Source organism: Zonotrichia leucophrys, chromosome 7, assembly GCF_028769735.1.
Source record: "Zonotrichia leucophrys gambelii isolate GWCS_2022_RI chromosome 7, RI_Zleu_2.0, whole genome shotgun sequence".
Classification (NCBI taxonomy): domain Eukaryota; kingdom Metazoa; phylum Chordata; class Aves; order Passeriformes; family Passerellidae; genus Zonotrichia; species Zonotrichia leucophrys.
In genome coordinates this window covers 567,501-587,362 of record NC_088177.1, presented here as the reverse complement: position 1 = coordinate 587,362, position 19,862 = coordinate 567,501, and the positions used below count along the sequence as shown (strand labels likewise).

The 19,862-nt window shown below is 51.2% G+C and overlaps 1 protein-coding gene across 2 annotated transcripts in view; it reads left to right on the top strand.

Annotated features, from left to right (window-relative positions):
• GPD2 (glycerol-3-phosphate dehydrogenase 2) overlaps positions 1-19,137 on the top strand; it is a 48,397-nt gene extending 29,260 nt beyond the window's left edge. For both annotated transcript variants that reach the window (XM_064717954.1, XM_064717955.1), the window contains exons 7-17: positions 2,293-2,445; positions 3,386-3,530; positions 7,523-7,716; positions 9,753-9,887; positions 10,131-10,306; positions 10,763-10,894; positions 11,477-11,635; positions 12,399-12,511; positions 12,589-12,667; positions 12,768-12,866; positions 16,293-19,137. In XM_064717954.1, the coding sequence (XP_064574024.1) occupies positions 2,293-2,445; positions 3,386-3,530; positions 7,523-7,716; positions 9,753-9,887; positions 10,131-10,306; positions 10,763-10,894; positions 11,477-11,635; positions 12,399-12,511; positions 12,589-12,667; positions 12,768-12,866; positions 16,293-16,415 (1,508 nt within the window). In that variant the 3' untranslated portion in view covers positions 16,416-19,137. The remainder of the gene's footprint in view (positions 1-2,292; positions 2,446-3,385; positions 3,531-7,522; positions 7,717-9,752; positions 9,888-10,130; positions 10,307-10,762; positions 10,895-11,476; positions 11,636-12,398; positions 12,512-12,588; positions 12,668-12,767; positions 12,867-16,292) is intronic.
• The last annotated feature ends 725 nt before the right edge of the window (positions 19,138-19,862 follow it).

Here is a 19,862-nt window from a genome sequence, read left to right as displayed (position 1 = left end):
CAGCAGCAGCAGGGCCCGTGCGTTTACTGAAAGCTTTGCCTGCCAGCTCTGACCGATGGTTGTTCCCTCTCGTGCATCTCGTGTGATGGAGCATCCCCAACTTTTCCTGACATCTTGCTCAGTTGTTTTGCTGTTCTTCCGTTGTTGCAGCTGATTCTGGGCATTGTTTGCTGAGTGGAATTGGAGTTACTGTTTGTTTCTTCATCGGTGCTTTATCATGCTGCCGTTTCTGCACACTTTGTGTAACTTTTTTTCTCATAGCTGAAGACGGATGGCACTGCACAGCCGGGGCTGGGTTGGAATGAGGGGTTTGGGGAGGGGAGGTGGTGCTTGCGAGGCCATTGATCCCATCTTTATAACTTTGCCCTTTTAGCTGGGAACAGATGATTTGCACGGGGGTTGGAGATTTGCGCGGCCAGAATCCGAAGGACCAAACTTTACATAAACCATTTATACTAAATGCTGGGAATGCTGGCAACATAAATCACCTACAGTATCTATTACAAATTTATCACTTTATCAGTATGGTCCGTGATAGGAGTGGTCCGAGCAGGTGGGGAAGTGAACCTCAGGAAGTTTAGCCTGCTCGGAAATTAATTATTCAGGACACACAGAGCCTGGCCCCTTCAATGTATAGTAATTCTTTCCAGCCAGCATCCAGGCCTCCAACTTCAGTGCAATAATAAATAGGAAAAGTCTCAGGTGAAACCAGTATTTCAGAGTAATTAATCATCTTCCCCTCACAGTCCCTCCACCTCTCTCTTGGTTTTCTTTAACGAGGGAATTTCAGTAATAAATCTTTAATGATATGTGTTAAGAATCCTTCATTAATTCTTGTCCACTTATTTCTCTTTTTTGGTTGCTTTTATGTTATATGTTGGGAAGTTCAAAGGCATATACAAAAAAAAAACCCAGTTAAATTTGGCCGAGTCTCTAAAAGGATGTTTAGGATGTCGAGTGTCATGTGTTCACTTGGTAATCAGACTTGTTGGTTAATACCAGTTGTGTTGTCAAAATCCTGGGTGTGGGTACCGAGTTAGGGCAGGATGATAAAGGAAAGGCAGGGATGGTTTGTGTGCTGCTGAGTGCAGCAGTGCAGACCCTCAGCGAGAGGCTCAATGTGTGGGGCGGGCAGAGCTCGTGTGGGGCAGGCCCAGCCTGTGTGGGGCAGGCACAGGCCGTGTGGGGCAGGCATGGTGCAGGCATAGCCCGTGTGGGGCAGGCCCAGCCTGTGTGGGGCAGGCACAGCCCGTGTGGGGCAGGCACAGCCCGTGTGGGGCAGGCACAGCCTGTGTGGTGGACAGAGCCCGTGTGGGGCTGGCACAGCCCGTGTGGGGCACTCACAGCCCGTCGGGCGGGCCCAGCCCGTGTGTGGAGCAGGCACAGCCCGTGTGGGGCAGACCCAGCCCGCGTGGTGTCCGGTTTTCGGCTGTTTGGAGGGCCTGGAAAGGCCCGGGGTGGCCTTGGGGCAGCCCGCGTATCAAAGGACGAGAAGAGGCTTCAGTTCTTCTTTCAGTCTCTATGTTTATTAATTGTTTATCTAAAAGATTTTCTTTCGGCCCGACAGAGGTCTGCTCAGCAGCCAGCCATGAGCACACTGTCTCCCTCCGGGGCGGTCACCTATCTTTATACCCAAAGTTGCGTATACAATATTTATCATTTTTCCCCAATACCTTTCACCCTTATTGCCCGGTGCACTTTTAGTAATGACCAATCCCAAAGTGCCGCCATCACCACAGAAGATGGAGGAGAAGAAGAAGAAGAAGGAGGACAGGACACGCCCCAATTCCTCCATCTTACTTCTCTAAACCCCCCTGTACAGAAATCCTAAACCCTGTGTTTCACCCTCTAATTAACTAAGCCCTTCACCATTCACCCCGGTGAAACCCTCCTGTCCTCATACAGGTGTCGTCTCCTGTGTAGGATCAAAGTCCAGCCACCAGACACTTCTGGAACATTCCAGGACTCCCGAGCCCCCCAAGGGTGGTCTCGGTGACACCTCAGTCCTGAGGTGCTGAGATCCCATAGCGTGGAGCAGGCACAGCCCGTGTGGGGCACTCACAGCCCATCGGGCGGGCACAGCCCGTGTGGGGCAGGCCCAGCCCGCGGGGCGCGCTGGACGCAGCGGTGCCCCCTCGGCCTGGCCCGGTCCGGCCGTGCACGCAGAGCCCGGCAGCGAGCGGCCGTGAGCGGTACGCGATGTGACAGGGACAGCTGTGACAGATCCGTGCTGACACGCTGCCGCGGCGCCAGCCGTGCTGCGGGTGACGGCTGTCCTTCCCTTCCCTGCAGGACAGCACAACGACGCGCGCATGAACCTGGCCATCGCCCTGACCGCCGCCCGCTACGGCGCTGCCACCGCCAATTACACCGAGGTGCGGCACCTGCTCAAGTGCTCGGACACGGGCCGCGTGTGCGGCGTGCGCTGCAGGGACGTGCTCACCGGTGAGTCTGGGGTTTGGGGGGTGTATATGGGGTTTGGGGTGTGTGTCTGGGGTCTGCAGGGTGCCCTGCAGAGATGTGCTCACGGGTGAGTGTGGGGTTTGGGGTCTGTGGGGTGCTTGCTGCAGAGATGTGCTCATGGGCGTGTGGGGTTTGGGGTGTGTATGAAGTGTCTGCAGGGACGTGCTCAGAGGTGAGTGGGCTCTGTGGGGTGTGCAGGATGCACTGCAGGGACCTGTTCACAGGTGGGTGGGGTGTGCAGGGTCCCACTACAGGGATGTGCTCACAGGTGTGCAGGGCCCCACTGCTCACAGGTGAGTCAGGTGTGCAGGGTCCCACTGCAGGGATGTGCTCACAGGTGATTGGGCTCTGTGGGGTGCCCTGCAGGGGACAATGACACTCTGGGATAACATGGGAGGGAGGAGCAGGGCCATTGCTGTCTGCAAACAGCCCTGAACCAGCACAGGAGCCATCTTTCTGGGCCGTGCCATTAGTGTCACTCAGTTTCCACTTCTGTCACATTTCTCACTCAAACCCCAGTGTTTTGGCAGGCCAGACTGAGCCTGGCATCCCAGCCTTTCTGTCAAGCAAAGATGACATTGTAAAAGGCTCCATGCTGTACAGTAGTAATCCCATTTACCGAGTCTGTGGGCTGAGACTGAAATCTCTCTTCTTGAGAGGCAGATTTCAGCTGAGCAACTTCCACCCCACCTGCCTCTCTTCTGCCCTTACAGATAAGCTGGGATTCCACTCTAAAACATTTTCTCTCAAATCTGGTGTTGGATGAACACTTGGTTAATTTTTAGAACCCGTCCCAGCTGTTGTGTTCAGACACACAGGGTACACTTTACAGTAGGTTGAGTTCATAGAGAGATGAATAACAAAGAGCATCAGTGAGCAGGAAACAAATGGTGTCTGTGATTGATACTGTTTTCTTTCACAGGGAAGGAGTTCGATGTCAGAGCCAAGTGTGTTATCAATGCCACGGGACCTTTCACAGACTCAGTCCGCAAAATGGATGATCAGGAGGTGCCCAACATCTGTCAGCCCAGTGCAGGCGTGCATATCGTGATGCCTGGTTATTACAGGTGAGGCACGGGGAGCCTGCAGCCCGTGTGACACCATTTGTAATCTCTGCTGCTGCTGCTGAATAAATCAGCTGGGAGAGGCGCGCCGCTGGCTCTGCGGCAGCTCGCCGTGCACAGTTTGACTCTGATTTTTGTTTGTGTTTTTCAAAGAGGATCCTGGCGCTGTGCCGGTGAGGAGAACAATTTCATCTCTTCAGAACAGACTGAAGCCGTGTAGTTTTTAGTTGGAGCTGCCCAAGGCAGGACTCCTGCTGAAGCATTTAGGCAGCACATCCGCAGGTGTGAAAGCACCTGTTTCAGTGATGCCTTTCAGCTGAGTGTGCTGCTGCTTGGTCACCCCCTCAGGGAAACAAGGAGCATGTAAAACCTTCCAGAGAGGTTGCACCTTCCTACAGAATCTCTTGTCCTGTTAAATCATGGAATCGCAGAGTGGTCTGGGTTGGAAGGGCCTTTAAAGATCATCTTGTTCCACTGCCTGCCTTCGCATATGAAGCTCCCTGTGCAGTGACTCTGCCGGGATGTGGCTGTGCTGAGAGAAAACAGGAGTGCAGAAGCACAGAATAAGTGAGGGGATGGGCAGTGTAATCACTAATGATAATTACTATCACAGGTAATAGAAGTAGCTCAGAGTAGCACAACCACATTGCTGTGGCCCCAAGCCCACGTGCCCACCCGTGGGGGTTTTGGTGGCCAGGACGTGCCCTCTGTGTTCCAGGAGAGGTTCCCGTGGCACTCTGCTCCCTGCAGTCTCCTGCTCCTCTCCCTGTTTGCTGTGCAAAGCCAAATCCCCTTCTCCCGAGCCAGCCTTGTCAGTCGGAACTCAAATATTGCCTTTGGTGCCTGAAGTCATTAGCATCCTAATGGAAATTCCCCTTTATGGACTTAGCCCACTTGTGTTGATACAGTGCCCTTGCAGTAATGCCTTCCACAGCCCCTCTCAGAATGGGAATTCAGCCTCCCAGTGCACCAGGGGGTGCTTCTGCCACAGCTGTCCCAACAGGACACCACCGCACACTGGAAAATTGAGGCATTTTTGGCCTGGTGTAAAATCACCCCTGCATTCTCTCCTCTTTTTTTTTTTTTTTTTCAGTTTTGTATCTTTCTCCATGTAAAATGGTAAAATGACCTGATAGCTGCTTTAAAGTACTAAAAATGTGGAGAAATGGGCTGTAATCCCAGTTTCCTCATATGCCAGGAGAAGGATGTGTGTGATTAGCTTTATGGCCCTACACAAAAACATGGAAGGCTTTAGAACCTGGACTCATTTGGTAAATTCAAAGTAGAAGATGGCTGGATACGCTTGAGAGCTCTGATTTATTTATTCTGTAATAACCCAATAATTTTAATTGGAAATGTGGAGAATTCTTGTTCTCCATGTTCCCCGGTGTATGTCAGCATGTGGGCACTACTTTCCTTGGAAAATAGTATCTGCCCACACACTGCCTCCACAGCACAGCTGATAAGATAACACTGAATTTCCTTGGAGTGGGATAGCTGAAAGCAGGGATCTGTCTGCTAAATAGAAAACACTCGTGGGATTTAATCTTGGTTGTATCAGGCCTTCCTTCTCGTGGTGCCAAGGAACACTGCTCAGCACAGGAAGGTTGGCATTTCACCGTGTCCATGTGTGCCCTGTGAATGTGTTACAGGATTTTGGCCCACAGTCACACAAATGATTTTTTTTTTTAACATCTATAGGGTTTTAGTTATAAATATAGTCAAGATTTTGTAAAACTAATGTTAACCTAATGCATTCACTCCCCATGGGTTTCTTACTCATTGAAGTCCTTCATTAATAATCCCAGAATTCCTCCCCTCATTAATTAGGCTTCCTGCCTGGAAAGTGTCTGTGAAGGCAAGGCTTTTTCCTCTCCCTTCTGACCAATTTCAGATGTTTCTGTCTTTCTGGAGTTTTCCTCTTTGCTCTGCATTCCACATTCCAGGTAAACTTGCACCTCACTTCTCTATGGAAAGTCACTTTATATTGTTCTTTAACTGCATTTGTGGTGCTTTGGTCAAATGCTTCTTCAGCTGAAGATCTTCCATGGATCCAAGACCTTCCATGGATCTCCCAGACCTTTTGCCTCTACATTTTTCTTTAAAGGCATTGGTTTGTGCTTAATACTAAATTTCTAATTCTCAATTAGCCCATTTTAGCCATCTTTAAAGAGAAATCTCACCAGGGCTACATGGCTCTTACCTCCTTCTCCCATCCATAGCAGAATCATAGGAATTCTTGCCTCACAAAATCGTGTTGTTTCAGAGTTATTCGTGGTGTGCAGCAGCATGACTCCTGAGGCCTCAGGAAGGCCAGTATTTGGGTGTTAAGATGCTTCTTTCTGATGCAAAACACCTTATTTTGCATTTGTTTGGGTGGTTCTTTAGTTATTTAAATAAGCTGGAACAAGCATGGCAAAGGGCATGGAGAGAGAGCTTCCCAGGATAGCTGGTATCAGTGATTCAGTAAATAATTGGCATATGAAAAACTGTTCCAGCCTTTCTCAGCACTTGCTGTGCAATCTAAAACACTTCAGTCCAGAGGTGCTGTGGGGAAACTTAGTTGGAAGTCGTTGCTTGTTTGTCTTCCTTGTTTTTAGCAGTTTTTATGAAATCATATAAAAAAAATTCATACTTTGAAGAAAATGTCTATGAAGTTTCTGAATTCTGATACTGTATATTAAACTTCTGATTTCCTATGTCTCTAAATCAACAGCTTTTTCATTTTAAAAAGTAATCATTTGTCTGAGGTGATTTACCTTTCCCAAACCTGTGTTGACTTCCCCTATTAGATTGTGCCTCTGCCACCGTATGCCTAAGCTGTCTATAAATATCAGCTAAAATGGGTCTAATATACATGCTAGCTATGAAATTCTCAGCCTCTCTCCCAGCCTTGCCAGATATTGCCAACTTCCCTTCAGTAATCACTTCAGACTTCCTAAAAAAGCAATATTCAGCTTGAATAGGTAAATCCCACCCAAGCAGGCCTTAGCCTGCCGTAGGATTTGAGTCCACTGAATAATTCCCCCCTGAATTCCATAACTGCCACCTAAATCTGCATCTCCTGCCCTCCTTCCATGTGCTCCCTGTGCCTCAGGAGCAGGGGCACAGCCTGAAGAGCCCTGACCTGACGGCACATGTAAAGGGAGATGCAGCACCTTAAATGAAAGTCAGCATCAGTCCTTGAAGGAAAAATGATCGAAAAAAGGGGCAGTTCAATGTTTCCTACATAAAAGCTGTTTACTTTGAAGTGTTTATAAAAGCCTTTTGTTTTCTGAAATACAAGCAGAGCTTTTTAATAAGCCATGAGGAGGTAGTGGGTTTGTACCTGTGGATATCTTTCTTACATTACACCAGAAAAACCTGATACATTAATTAAAATCTATCCAAAGCCCTACGGTTTTTCATCCTTGTACTGAATCATTCTCTTGTAGCGCTGGCAGAAGGAATGAAAAATTCTGAGTAGCAGCATCCACCGAGTGTCCCTTTTGCCTTTTTCCCTCAAAGCACAGTTCCCCTTCCAGGAGCAGAGCTGGAAGCACTCAGAGCACGTTCCTTGGTCCAAATCCCTCGGGAGTCCGTGGGTGTTCCTTCCTGCTCAAGTGGCAGGTGGTGACAAACTCAGGCTTAGTGTCACTGCAAGGATATTCCTTAAATGTCTTCATTTCTCTTCTTTATTCTCCTTTTCCTTTCAGTCACCACCCCTCACTCCTCCTGCTCCACCTTTATTGTGGAGGCAGATTGGAGGAACCACTGTGATTTTATGGCATAAATACATCCACGGGCCTTGTTTCCCTAACCTGCTGGGACATCTGTTAAAAGCCATGTCTCGGCCACATGTGAAATCCATTATTTGTTGATTTATTAACTAACCCCTTCACCTGGGAACAGATGCTGTGTCGCAGTCCTTGCCTGGGCCCTGGGGGTGCAGGGACAGCCCCAGGTGCCACCCCCTGTTCTGGTGTGAGCCAGGCCCCTTCTCTCCTCTCTTCCAGCCCTGACAACATGGGGCTGCTGGACCCGGACACCAGCGATGGCAGAGTGATCTTCTTCCTGCCCTGGGAGAAGATGACGATCGCAGGGACCACGGACAGCCCCACGGATGTCACTGCCCACCCCATCCCCACCGAGGAGGACATCAACTTCATCCTGTGCGAAGTGCGCAACTACCTGGGCCCCGACGTGGAAGGTAACTGGGGGGCCTTGCTGGGAGGGGCTGGGGGCACTGCTGCCTGGGGGGGCATTGCAGCCTGGGGACATGCCAGCCTGGGGGGCATTGCAGCCTGGGGACCATGTCAGCCTGGGGGGTATGCCAGCCTGGGGGGCATTGCAGCCTGGGGGGGGGTATTCCAGCATGGGGGGCATGCCAGCCTGGAGGGCATTCCGGCCTGGGGGCATTCTAGCCTGGGGGGCATTCCAGCTTTGGGGGGCATGCCAGCCTGGGGGGCATGCCAGCCTGGGGGGCATTCCAGCTTTGGGGGGCATGCCAGCCTGGGGGGTATGCCAGCCTGGGGCACAATGTGCTGCTGCCTGAAGCTGTGGCTCTTGGCATCTGGCTGTCCCAAACTGGTGGGCCGAGGTGTCAGCAATTGCTGCTGCTGCTCCAGAGCATCCAGTCCATCACCAGCCAGCACCACCACTAACACATCTCCCCAAGTGCCACATCCACTTTTGTTTTGGGCATCTCTAGGAAGGGTGACTCCACCACTGCCCTGGGCAGCCATCTTCCCTCCAGACTGAGGGTTTGGTTTGTTTAAATTATTCTGTACTGCTGCGTTTCTGCTGCAGCATTGAAATAAGTCTGAAAACCACTCAGGCAGGAACACTGTAACATACTTGGGTTTAGGAAAACCTGCTGTCTGGAGATGGGAAATGATCGATTCCTTGTTTCCTGAAGTGGAGAATTGATGTCTGCATGTTGTATGAAGTTCTGGAAGTGTCCAGGGAAGCTCCTGTTGGGTATCTGGAGCAGTAGTTTGTTTTGGAAGCGCAGGAGACCAGGGAGGGATATGGGAATGTGAATAGGACAGAGATTAGATGGGATATTGGGAAGAAATTCTCCCCTGTGAGGGCGGGCATGCCTGGCACAGGGTGCCCAGAGCAGCTGTGGCTGCCCCTGGATCCCTGGCAGTGCCCAAGGCCAGGCTGGACAGAGCCTGGAGCAGCCTGGGATGGTGGAAGGTGTCCCTGCCATGGCAGGGCAGGATGGGATGGGCTGTAAGTAAGGTCTGTCCCAAGCCAGGCCATTCCCTGGTTTCCCACATGTTTTCCAGCAGCACATTCAGGAGTGTTCAGTCCCTCTGGCTCAGCCCAGCTGGGCCTGTGCTGGTTTTCCTGTGCAATTACTGTTTATAGATGGCCGGGGCTGAAATAACAACGGCACTGCCCATATCACCCCTCGACAGCCCTGCCTCTGCTGCCAGAGCCAGTGCCAGGGTTATCAACTTCCACAGGCTTGGACACCTTCCAGCTGCTTAATTACAGCGTCACGCGTGCTGCTTTCTGTAGTTTCATTAGTTTATAAACCTAATACAGGGTCTTGTGTCTGTGATTAACACTTCATTTTGGCAGCTTGAACACGCTGGCAGAGCACATTGATTTCGGAAATCTATTCCGTGTTCTTTGGGGGATGTGTTTTACACCCTTTTAGTGATTTTTCAATTATCGGTCATTTGAAAGTTGTATTAAAACATGTTCCAAAGACTTCAGTATAAAGCAAATTGGTAACTGCACTTAGGGTGAAGGCTGTGGATAAAGATGGCTTGTCAAGAGGAAATCTTGGAATAATAACCTTCAATCTAGAGGAAAAGCTTGGAAGATCTGAAAGGAAATGTTATACTCATGTAACGAACTTTATTTTGGTTTATAAAATATAGTGTAAGGACTGTTCAGATTCACTGGGAAGAATTTTCCTGGAAAGGGGGGTCAGGCTGCAGCTGCCCAGGCAGGTTTGGAGTTCCCATCCCTGGAGCTGTCCAGGGAACACGTGGATGTGGCACTCAGTGCTCTGGGATGGTGGCAAGGTGGGCATTGGTACCAGCTGGACTCGATGGGCTGGGAGGGCTTTTCCACCATCACTGGTTCTGGGATTCCATAGCCCAGCTTATCCCGGGGCTCTGGGGGGTGCTCAGGGCCGAGCAGGCTGTGGAGCACCCTGGCAGTGCCCACTGGGAGCTGGGCACCCCTGGGCTCGGGCTGGCCGTGCCTCAGAGTGGCTCTGCACAGTGAGAAGAGGAGATGTGCTGGCAGCCTGGAGCGGCATCCGGCCCCTGGTGACCAACCCCGACTCCAAGGACACCCAGTCCCTGTCCCGGAACCACGTCGTGACCATCAGCGACAGCGGCCTCATCACCATTGCAGGTACTGGGGGTTCCTTGAATACAGCTCTGCTGGGATTCCCCGGGGTGTTGCATGCAAAAATCCTCTTCTGTGGGAATAATTCTGCTCCTGTACCCAAACTGCTCTGTCAGTGGCAGCGGGACTGGCTTGGAGCAAGCCTGGCAGCAGTTCTGTGGTCTGTGGAATACAGAGATATGTCTGCAGGGTGTAAGAGCTTGTATTCCTGCTGCTTTCCCCAAATAACGAGGTGAGCCCTGTTCCCAGGTGGGAAGTGGACGACCTACCGTGCCATGGCCCGGGACGCCATCGACGCGGCCGTGCGCGAGCACAACCTGGAGGCAGGCTCCTGCAGAACCATGGGGCTGCTGCTCGAGGGGGCCCAGGACTGGAGCCCCACGCTCTACATCAGACTGGTGCAGGACTATGGACTGGAGAGTGAGGTGAGCCCTGCCTTCCTGCCTCAGGGGGGCTTGCTCTTCTCCTGAATGAAACACCAGCATACCTTGGGCAAGGGTCTAGTGAGCCCGATGAGAGCTGGGGCAGAGATAGTTCTAACAGAAATAGAGTTAGTAATGGTTCATCATCTTCCCCTCTTTTCTTCCTCCTAATCTTGACCGTTTCCTGCAAAAACTCTCTGGCTCGTGGGGTGTGTGGTCCCCCCAAGCTGTGCAGCAGCGTGATTGCTGTGTGGCAGGAGAGCTGGGCTGTCAGGCCTGGTGGCACAGACACAGCAGGGCAGTGCTGGTCCAGCCTCCCACAGCACTGAGCTTCCTCCCACACTGCCACACTCCAACACCCTTGGCAGGCTGTTTGTTATTGGGGATGAGGGAATGGTCAAGGAAAATGTGTCTTTTATGTGCTTTCAGAGCATGCTGGATTTATTTTCCTCTCCACAGGTGGCTCAGCACCTGGCTTCCACCTATGGGGACAAGGCTTTTGAGGTGGCCAAAATAGCCCAGGTGACAGGGAAGAGGTGGCCTATTGTTGGGAAACGTCTGGTATCTGAATTTCCTTACATCGAAGCTGAGGTATGTGGAAAAACCGTGTCACCTTCTGTGATTCTGTCCTTGGGACGAGCAGGCCAGTGGCTCTGAAACATCTGCTTGAGCCCTTTCCTTTGAGGAAACCAAAGGAAATTTTCTGTGCCTGTACCTGGAGCACACTTTGTGTATCGATATATACACATATGAATATATCTATGCACAATTAAATATTTATATAGTGCCTGTTTTGTACTTCATGTACAAATATTGGATCCCAGCTGGGTTCTGTAAACTGTCCCAAGGAGAAGGGGCTCTCCCAGCCCTGATGAGGGTCTCTGGGTGCCATCCCTGCTGTCCCTGTCCCCAGGTGTGTTCTATAAGGTGTCCCAGGCACAAGGGGCTCTCCCATCCGTGTCTGGGGCTGTGGGTGCATGCCTGCTGTCCCTGTCCCAGGTGTGTTCTATAAGGTGTCCCAGGGACAAGGGGCTCTCTCATCCTGTTGTGGGGCTCTGGGTGCCATCCCTGCTGTCCCTGTCCCCAGGTGTGTTCTATAAGGTGTCCCAGGCACAAGGGGCTCTCCCATCCGTGTCTGGGGCTGTGGGTGCATGCCTGCTGTCCCTGTCCCAGGTGGTGTACGGGGTGAAGGAGTACGCGCGCACGGCCGTGGACATCATCTCGCGCCGCACGCGCCTGGCCTTCCTCAACGTGCAGGCTGCCGACGAGGCCCTGCCCCGCATCGTGGACATCATGGCCAAGGAGCTCAACTGGAGCGAGCAGAAGAAGAAGGTACAAAGGGCCCTTTTCAGATCCAGCTGCTTTGTTTTGCTCCAGGAGTTTCCCTGTTAAGGATGAATAGAGAGCTACAAGTGATGTTTTATTCCCGGCAGAATGGGTCACTTGGTGCATTTCATTCTAAAGGCTTTATCAAATGGCTGTGAGATGGGTGGGGATTGGCCATGAGATGGGGGGGAAAGATCTGTATCCTGTTGCTCCCCAGCCTTAGAAATGAAAGCAGGCTTGGCATTGCTGTCCTATTCCTGTCAGTTATTTTGTTTTATTGACACTTTTCAACAGATCTGCCTCAGCAAAGGAAGCTCCTGTAACCATAAAGAACCTGCCTGGTGTTGAGCTCCCTGATTTTTTTTCTGATTTTGGACAGCTGAGTCCAAATCATCACACTAAAGATCACACTAAATCATCATCACACTAAGATATCAAATGGGAGAAAAATGACAAGTTGTAGGCCTAGCCTAAAAAGGCCATTTCTTTCTGAAAGGGACAGTCAGACTGTGTGAGACTGAAGGTGTGGATGCACCTGAAAGCATTCACACAGAAATTGGAAGTCTTTACTAGCATGGATACCTTTTGCAAAGAGTAAAAAGTGCCTAAGTTTAACTTTTTGATACTTCTCAGCTGCTATCTTCTTAATTTTGGGACCTTAGAAAAGTATTGGTTAAGTGAAAGAACCTAATAGTAAAGTATAAAAAATAAGTACCTGCGTAAGAACTTGCTGTTGCTCAGATTCTCAGGTTTTGTGTTTTCATTGTAGGAGGAGCTTGAAACGGCTAAAACATTCCTGTACTATGAAATGGGCTACAAAGTGAAAACAGATCAATTGACAGACAGCTCTGAGATCAGCCTGGTGCCTGCAGACATTGAGAGGTGAGTGGGGCAGGAGGGCTGCCCGTGCTGCTGTCCCTGCAGCGCAGGGAGCCCTGACGTGCAGCCCCTCCCTCCAGGTACAAGAAGCGGTTCCGCATGTTTGACAAGGACAAGAAGGGCTTCATCACCATCCTGGACGTGCAGCGTGTGCTGCAGGTGAGCTGCCCCTGCTCCTGGCTCCCTCAGGGAGCAGCCTGCTGAGGGCTGAGGCCAGGCTGCTGAGCTGAGCCCCCCGTCCTGTGCTCGTTCTGTGCAGAGCATCAGCGTGCAGATGGACGAGAACACCCTCCACGAGATCCTCAACGAGGTGGATCTCAACAAAAACGGGCAGGTGGAGCTCAACGAGTTCCTGCAGGTGCGTGCTTCCTTTGGTTCCAGGAAGGGCTGGTTTCTGAGCAGCACACAGCTAGGGAGCTTTTCCCCTTGCTTGGGCTGGGCTGGAGACCAGGGGAGTGCTCCTGTGGTGGTGCAAGGGGCACACGGAGCATCCTCAAGCGGCTCAGAAATTCAGAAAAAAATGCTTTTTTTCCCAGTCAGACTCAAAGAACAGGTCCAATTTACAAAGTAGGCCCCAGTCCAGACCTGAATTTGGCATTTTAAGCCCAGAAATGCTGTTTAAATGTATTTAAAAGGATACAGGTGTCCATTGGAAGGTTCACGGCACAGGTGTGCACACTGGCGTTATCCACAGCTGTTAAGGGTTGTTATAAAAATGAGTAAACTAAAAAACTGAATAATAAACAACTGAATAACCAAGTATTTATAATTATAGATAGTAATATAACCACAATGATAAAAACCTAAATAACTAAATTATAAATTGAATATTATAAAGAATGAGCTTGTAGTTAGAGCCCATCCCAGGCCCTATAACCCATTTTAATTCCTGGATTGGCTAAATTGTGCCAGCTTCTCTGAAAAAAATGACATGCATCTGCTTTTTGGGGGACTTTAAAGCAAGCCCAAGGGTGCTCCCTTTGCATATGCAGTTTGTCAGCTGGGCTGGTGTTTGAGGAGTCTTTTTTGGGGTGGTATTTCAGAGCCTGCTGTGTCTCCCCTGCCTGGTGGCAGTGATGAATGCCAAACAGGAGAGAAATTAATGCTGGGGATTTTGGTCAATGTCAGCCCTTTCTTCACTGTGTCAAGTTAAACAAACAAGATCAAGGCAAAGGAAATGGTAATTGTCTCTCTGGAGATGAGCTGGGGATAAGAGCAGCATTGTTGAATCTAAATGCAGAAAATTTTCACAGGTTGTGTCCAGCATTAGCAAAAAGGAGTATTTATTTGCCTAAAATGCAGCAATTGAGCTGAGGGGCTGTAGTGAACTGGGGGGAAGGGGAAAAGCCAAACCAAACAGGCCAGGGGGAAGGAGAACCAATGGCTTTGGGAGTTTATGCTGACCTGTTCAATTGGGAGAGAACAGCCCAGCTGGGTTCTGGCTGCTGGAAAGGGACACCCTGGTACCTCCACTGGGGCAGCCCAGCCCTTTCTGCAGGGCTGAGCTAGGGTTGGGTACATTGGTTGGGGAGCTGACACAACCAGTAATTGTTGTTCTGTGGGGTTTGGGGGCGTTCTGGGGTGTTTTTGCTGGGCTGAGCAGGCTCACCAGGGATTGCCAGCCCTACATCATCCCATACAATGCAAAGGCTTAGGAGTATTTCAGGGTTATTTGTGCAAACCTATGTCACTCTGTGGCTCCTGCAATCTCCCAGAGCAGCAGTGATGGGGATGCCTTGTTCAGGCTGCCCCAGAGCAGAGGCTGGGCAGAGTCCCAGAATAAAGCAGGGATTCATTCCCAGCATCTCCTCCATGGATCCACCTTGGGCAGCACCAGAGCCCAGCCAGGGCTGCACCCAAGATGAACCAAAATGGCCCCAAAATGCACGAGCGCTCCCGGGCTCTGTCCCTGGGATCAGTTCTGCTCCATTTGCACCTTGCAGTTCATTGTCCCATCCCAGCTTCAGCCCCTGCAGTCCCACCCTGCTTGTTTTTCTCTCTCCAGCCCACGGGGTTTGTGCTCCTGGGCTGAGATTTGGGGCATTTGTCCTTGGTGCCCAGCTGGAGCAGGAATTGTTTTGTCTCCCTGCTCTGTGCACAGAGCTCAGCAACGCTGAATGTGAAGCTCAGAGCTGCACACTAAAGCAGCACAGAATGTGAAAAATATAAATGCTAAAACCTGAGGCATCAGTGGCCCTGCAGGGCTGAGCCCTCTCCTGTGCCTTGCACTGCTCCAGGGAAGCACTCAGTGCTAAGCACGAGGGTGCCACTGAAATGAACTGGGGTTGCCATGGAAGGAGCAAAATACATTAAATGTTTGTTTAATTTTTTAATGGATCTGTTAAGTCAGTGCCCAATACTTGAGTGTTTGCTTTCTGAAAACTTTCAAGTAATTGCGTTTGAGCGTAGAACTTGTGCAAGCCCTGGGCAAATATTTGTGGAGGTTTGTGTTGGAAAATAGAGCAGGTTGTGCCTGGGGGCTGCTGGCCTGCAGGTGGGAGCAGAGCAGGGCTGGCCTGGGCCACCTGCACAGTGCAGAGGGGCCTCAGAGGGCTGGCAGAGAGGGGCCCTGGCAGCCCCTGCTGCTGGGTGCCAACTGGGGCAAACAGGAGGGACAGGGAGCCTTGGAACTGCTGGTAAAGGCAACCAGCCCATGTTCCATCAGGAGGAATCATGGCATACCAGGGTGCTTTGAGTGGGAAGGGTCCTTAAAGCCCATCCCATTCCTCTACAGCACATTGCCCCAGGCTCTGGCAGGCTGGTGGCCCGGGAGGTGACTGGGCAGGGGGCAGTGCCTCTGCTGCTGGGAGATCCCTGTGTGTGCACAGGTCAGCTGCAGGTGTAATGAGCAGCTTTTCCCATGGGGGGAAGGAATCTGAGGGATTCCTGCAGTCCGTGGGAGTAAGAAATTGCATTTGGCAAGTGCCAATTGCTTCCCCAGTGCTCTCTGCAGAGCTGGCTGCAGGTAATTTCAGCTCTAATGCTGCCTTTATCCATGGGATAAAAAAGAATTAACTAAAATCTTAGCACTAGTGTGCTTGCACTGGGAGAGAGCAGAGTCCAGCTTCCAGGACTTAGAAGCAAATTAGTTTTAAAAGTCTATAAAGGAATTTGGATTTGAAAGAATTGTGGGAGTCAAGTACAGTGTCTCTCCAGAGAGAGGCATGTGGGTGGAAAGGGCAGGTCTGGGATCAGTGATGGATCAGGAATCACGAAATCCCTGCATGATGTGGGCTGGGAGGGACCCTAAAGCTGATCTTCAAGCTGGGGCCAGGGACACCTTCCACTAGATCAGGTTGTTCCAACTGGCCTGGGGCACTTTGGGGATTCAGGGGCAGCCACAGCTGCTCTGGGCACCCTGTGCCAGGGCCTGCCCATCCTCATGAGGACCAATTTCTTCCTAAATGCAAAAAAATCCTGAATTGTCTGTGAGCTGCATCCTTCAGATATTGCAAATAACCAAAGAAAACCTGTGCAGCTGCTGGGCTTTCCCACATTCTGAAATGTCATGGAGGAGCCCCAGTGATGACAGTTGTCTGCCCTGCTTCCAGGTGGATCCTATTTGGTACTTGCCCTCCTCCTGCCACCCAGGCCTGTCCAAAGCAGTCCCTGATAGCCCTGGGGGTGTGGGTGAGCCTGGGCCAGGCTCTGGGGCCGCAGTTGGTTGGGGTTTGCAGGTTGGGGATGCAGGTGTGTGTGTGTGGGTGTGTGTGTATGTGTGTGTGCGTGTGTGTGTGTTGGCTGCAGTGGCAGCCCCCCAGTGACACTGTCCCCGTGTCCCCAGCTGATGAGTGCCATCCAGAAGGGCCGTGTGTCGGGCAGCAGGCTGGCTGTGCTGATGAAGAGTGCCGAGGAGAACCTGCGGCGCCAGGCCATCCCCGTGGACCGCAGCGGAGGCGGGCTCTGAGCTCTGAGCTCTGAGCGGGGCTCCTGGCCCCGGGCAGCTCTCCCAAGTGACTCTGGTGCGTTTGTCCTCCTCATTCATGGTCTCCTTACTGCCCCGGGACGTGCCTGGCTGGGCTGTGCCGCAGGAGCTCGGCAGTGCAGGCTGCAGGGCTTGGGGGCACGCTCAGCACGTCCCTGGCCATTCACCTTTGTGCCGTGCTCAGAGTGAATCCTGCCCTGGCCATTCTCCTTTGCAGCACCTTCACCTTCAGAGCACTCCGTGCTCAGAGTGGATCCTGCCCCAGCCATTAACGTTTGCAGCATCCTCACCTTCAGAGCACCCCGTGCTCAGGGTGGATCCTGCCCCAGCCATTAACATTTGCACCCCAGGTGGATCCTGGGTGAATCCAGGCAAGTCCTGCCCTTAAACGCTCTGAGTTCTGCAAACACAAAACCTCTGAGCTGCTTCTGCCTCTTCAGCAAGGAGCAAGAGAGGGGAAGCTGTGTTCTGGAGTGCAGACACCATTCCAAAGGAGCAGACCCAGCACTTCTAGGGGTGGGGATGGTGGAGACCTGTCCTGAGCCTGCTGTGGGTGGTGGGTTTGCCCTGTTGTTCCAGTGGCCGCTCAGAAATTGCAGCTGGAAAACAAGACACCTGGATTAATCACCCGAGGTAATAATGTAGCTGAGAGCTGGGCACAGCTTCCCTTCTCCACTGTTAACACAAATAAACTGCCTCTAATAAATGGCATTGTCTGCAGGTGGTGCTTTGTGCAGTGAAATAAAGGCAAAAGGTGTTTTATGCTAAAAAGAGCTTCAAGTTTGGGGCAAACCCTGATGCTCTGTAGGATGGGGCAGGTTTTGGTAGCACAACATTCTTGAATGTTAATTTTAAAATGCTCAAACACGGTGAAAAAACAAAGTGTGTGTTTTGCATCCTACTAACTTTTCTGGAAAGTAAAGCTGGTTTTCAGCAGGCTAAATGAAAAACCAAAGCATGGAGCCCTCACTGGAGCCGTTTCCAGCACTGCTGTACCTGCCTGCTGTCCTCCTGCTGCTGGGCTGGGCTGAGATCAGCTGGGACATTGCTGCTGATGTAGAACAAGGCAGGGAAACCTGCTTTGCTGCTGGATTTGGCATCTGCTGCATTCCATGAGTAGAGCAATTTCCACCTCAAACCAAGCTTCACTTCCCAGGGGTCAGAATTTCTGCTGGAGTAAAATTTGATGTATTTTACTGGTATCACCACGTCCACTGATGGAAAATAGCATCCATCAGGGATGCCCAAAAGGGCAGGAGTGAGCAGCAAGGATTCCTTGGATATTTTAACAGGGAAAATGGCTCCAGACACAAATGGAGGTGCTGGGGACTGGTGGGATGTAGCACAGTGAGTGCAGATGCTGTCTCTGGCTGCAGAAGCAGAGCCCTTAAAAAAAAAAACATAAAACATTTGGGTGTTGAAAAACAGTAGATACAAAAAAAAGGGTAAGACTGACCTAAAATGAGTTCCTAAAATGGTTCAGATGGTTTTTGCATGTTCAGTTTGTTTTTTGATGCAGATGTTGTTCAGGTTCTGGCTTTGTGCTTCAAGCAGGGGCTGAGGAAGGGGGAGTTGGCACATCTGGCACCACAAGGACCTTTCAGTGAACAAAGGGGCTTGTTCCTGTGGCCCTGTAGGCTTTTCCTTTTGAGCTGTGTTCCAGAATGTTCAGGTGAGGGATGGGATGTGTGTGTCCCAAACGCACAGTGACAGATCTCACACGTCCTGCAGGATGGAGGGAAATGAATGTACCACACACAGGCATTCTGGCTCAGTGGGCCAGGGAAGGGGTTCAGGATTCTGCTCTTAACAAAAGTGTGAGGGGAAATAAAGTAAAAGTCATGAGATCTTTTCCAGGCCACGAGAAGAAAAAAATATTTCCAATGTTGAACAGGTTTTTTGTAAAGAAAAAATATTTTCACTGTAGAACAGCTTTTGTACAGTTTAAAGAGAAATTCTTCACTCCTCTCCAACTGGCATTGTTAAAATAATAGCCTGAACTTCCCTGGAAAGCAGGATTTCTGTGTTGCACCCAAAGTATGCTCTTTGCTCTCTTGTTCTGCTCTCTTGCACCTGGCCTGTGGCTGTGGGTTCCCCTGGCTGTGTGTCCCTGGACATGGATTGCCCTGTGTCTGGGCACTCGTGTCACCTCCTGCTCCCCTGCAGAGGCAGGGACACCTGCCCGTGTCCCCAGCAGTCCCTGCCAGCTCCGTGTCCGTGTCCCCTCGTTGTGCCTGCAGGAATTGGCTTTGCTCTCTGGGCCCTGTGATGTGCATGCACTGTGGGAACACTTGTGAGGTGTCACTGCCTTGCCGTGCTGGGGAAGCAGGAGTGGGGCTGTGTGTGTGAAGGGAGGATTCCTGGGGTTTCTGTGGGAATTTTGTATTGTAAATAACCTGTGGGGAGGGGGATCCCTGCAGTGTTTGGGTGTATAAATACGTGTACAGACACACTGCAGGTTTCCACGTGGCACTTAGGTTTGTTGTCAGGTTCCTGTTGCAGCCTGGGCTGTTCAATGCTGTGTTTGAAGCTGGGTTGTCATTTTTATAACTGTCTTGGTGTTTTCCTGCCATTATTTATTACCTTTGATATCTGGAATGAGCCGCATGCGTTTATTGAGCAATAAGAGGATGTATTTAATGTGCCTTGTTTTTAACTGAGTAAGGACTGAAAGCATGAATCAATAAAAGTGGCTAAAAACTTCCTTTTGCTGGCAGTTTGTTGTGGCAGTGCAAAAGTCCCTCGGAGTTGTCCCGGGGAAGTTTCTGTGGGAAGGGGGAGGTGGGGATGGGTGGGTTTGGGAGCAGGACCCGGGTTTCCCATGCTGTCCCCTCTTATCTCAGCACTGAGTGCTCTGCAGTGTGGGACTGAGGAGAGAGTGCAGCCTTGGCCCTGCAGGAGGTGGCAGTGGCAGGTGAGGAGTCCTGCCCTGCCCTTGGGGCTGCAATGGCAGCAGCCATTGGCTCTGGTCAGTCCAATATATGCATTTATCTCCTGGATTTTGGCTGCCAGCCCGGAGCAGCCCCCAGGCACAGGAGAGTTTGATCCTGGCCCAGATCAGCACCAGGGAACAGGGGAGATCTCCCAGCCCCTGTGGGTCGTGTTCCATGTCAGGTGAGCCCGGGCTGCCTCGTGCCAGGGGTGCTCCAGCAGAGCAGATCCCCTTTCCCAGCCAGGGAATCACAGCACAATCTTCACATCTCCAGATTATTCCGTGGGTTAATGCACACTTGTAGCAGGGATATGGCACAGCTGCCACGGAGCTGTGCTGGTGCACAAGCAGCTCCCTCCCCCTGGGAATGAAGCAGAACGGAGGGGAACCACAGAGATTATGGATTTTCCCCTAATCCACAGCGTGTAAGTGGTAAGGCAAAGAATGTTTGCTGTGACCAGCTTTATCCCAAATATTTTGCAGCACCAGAATTGCCT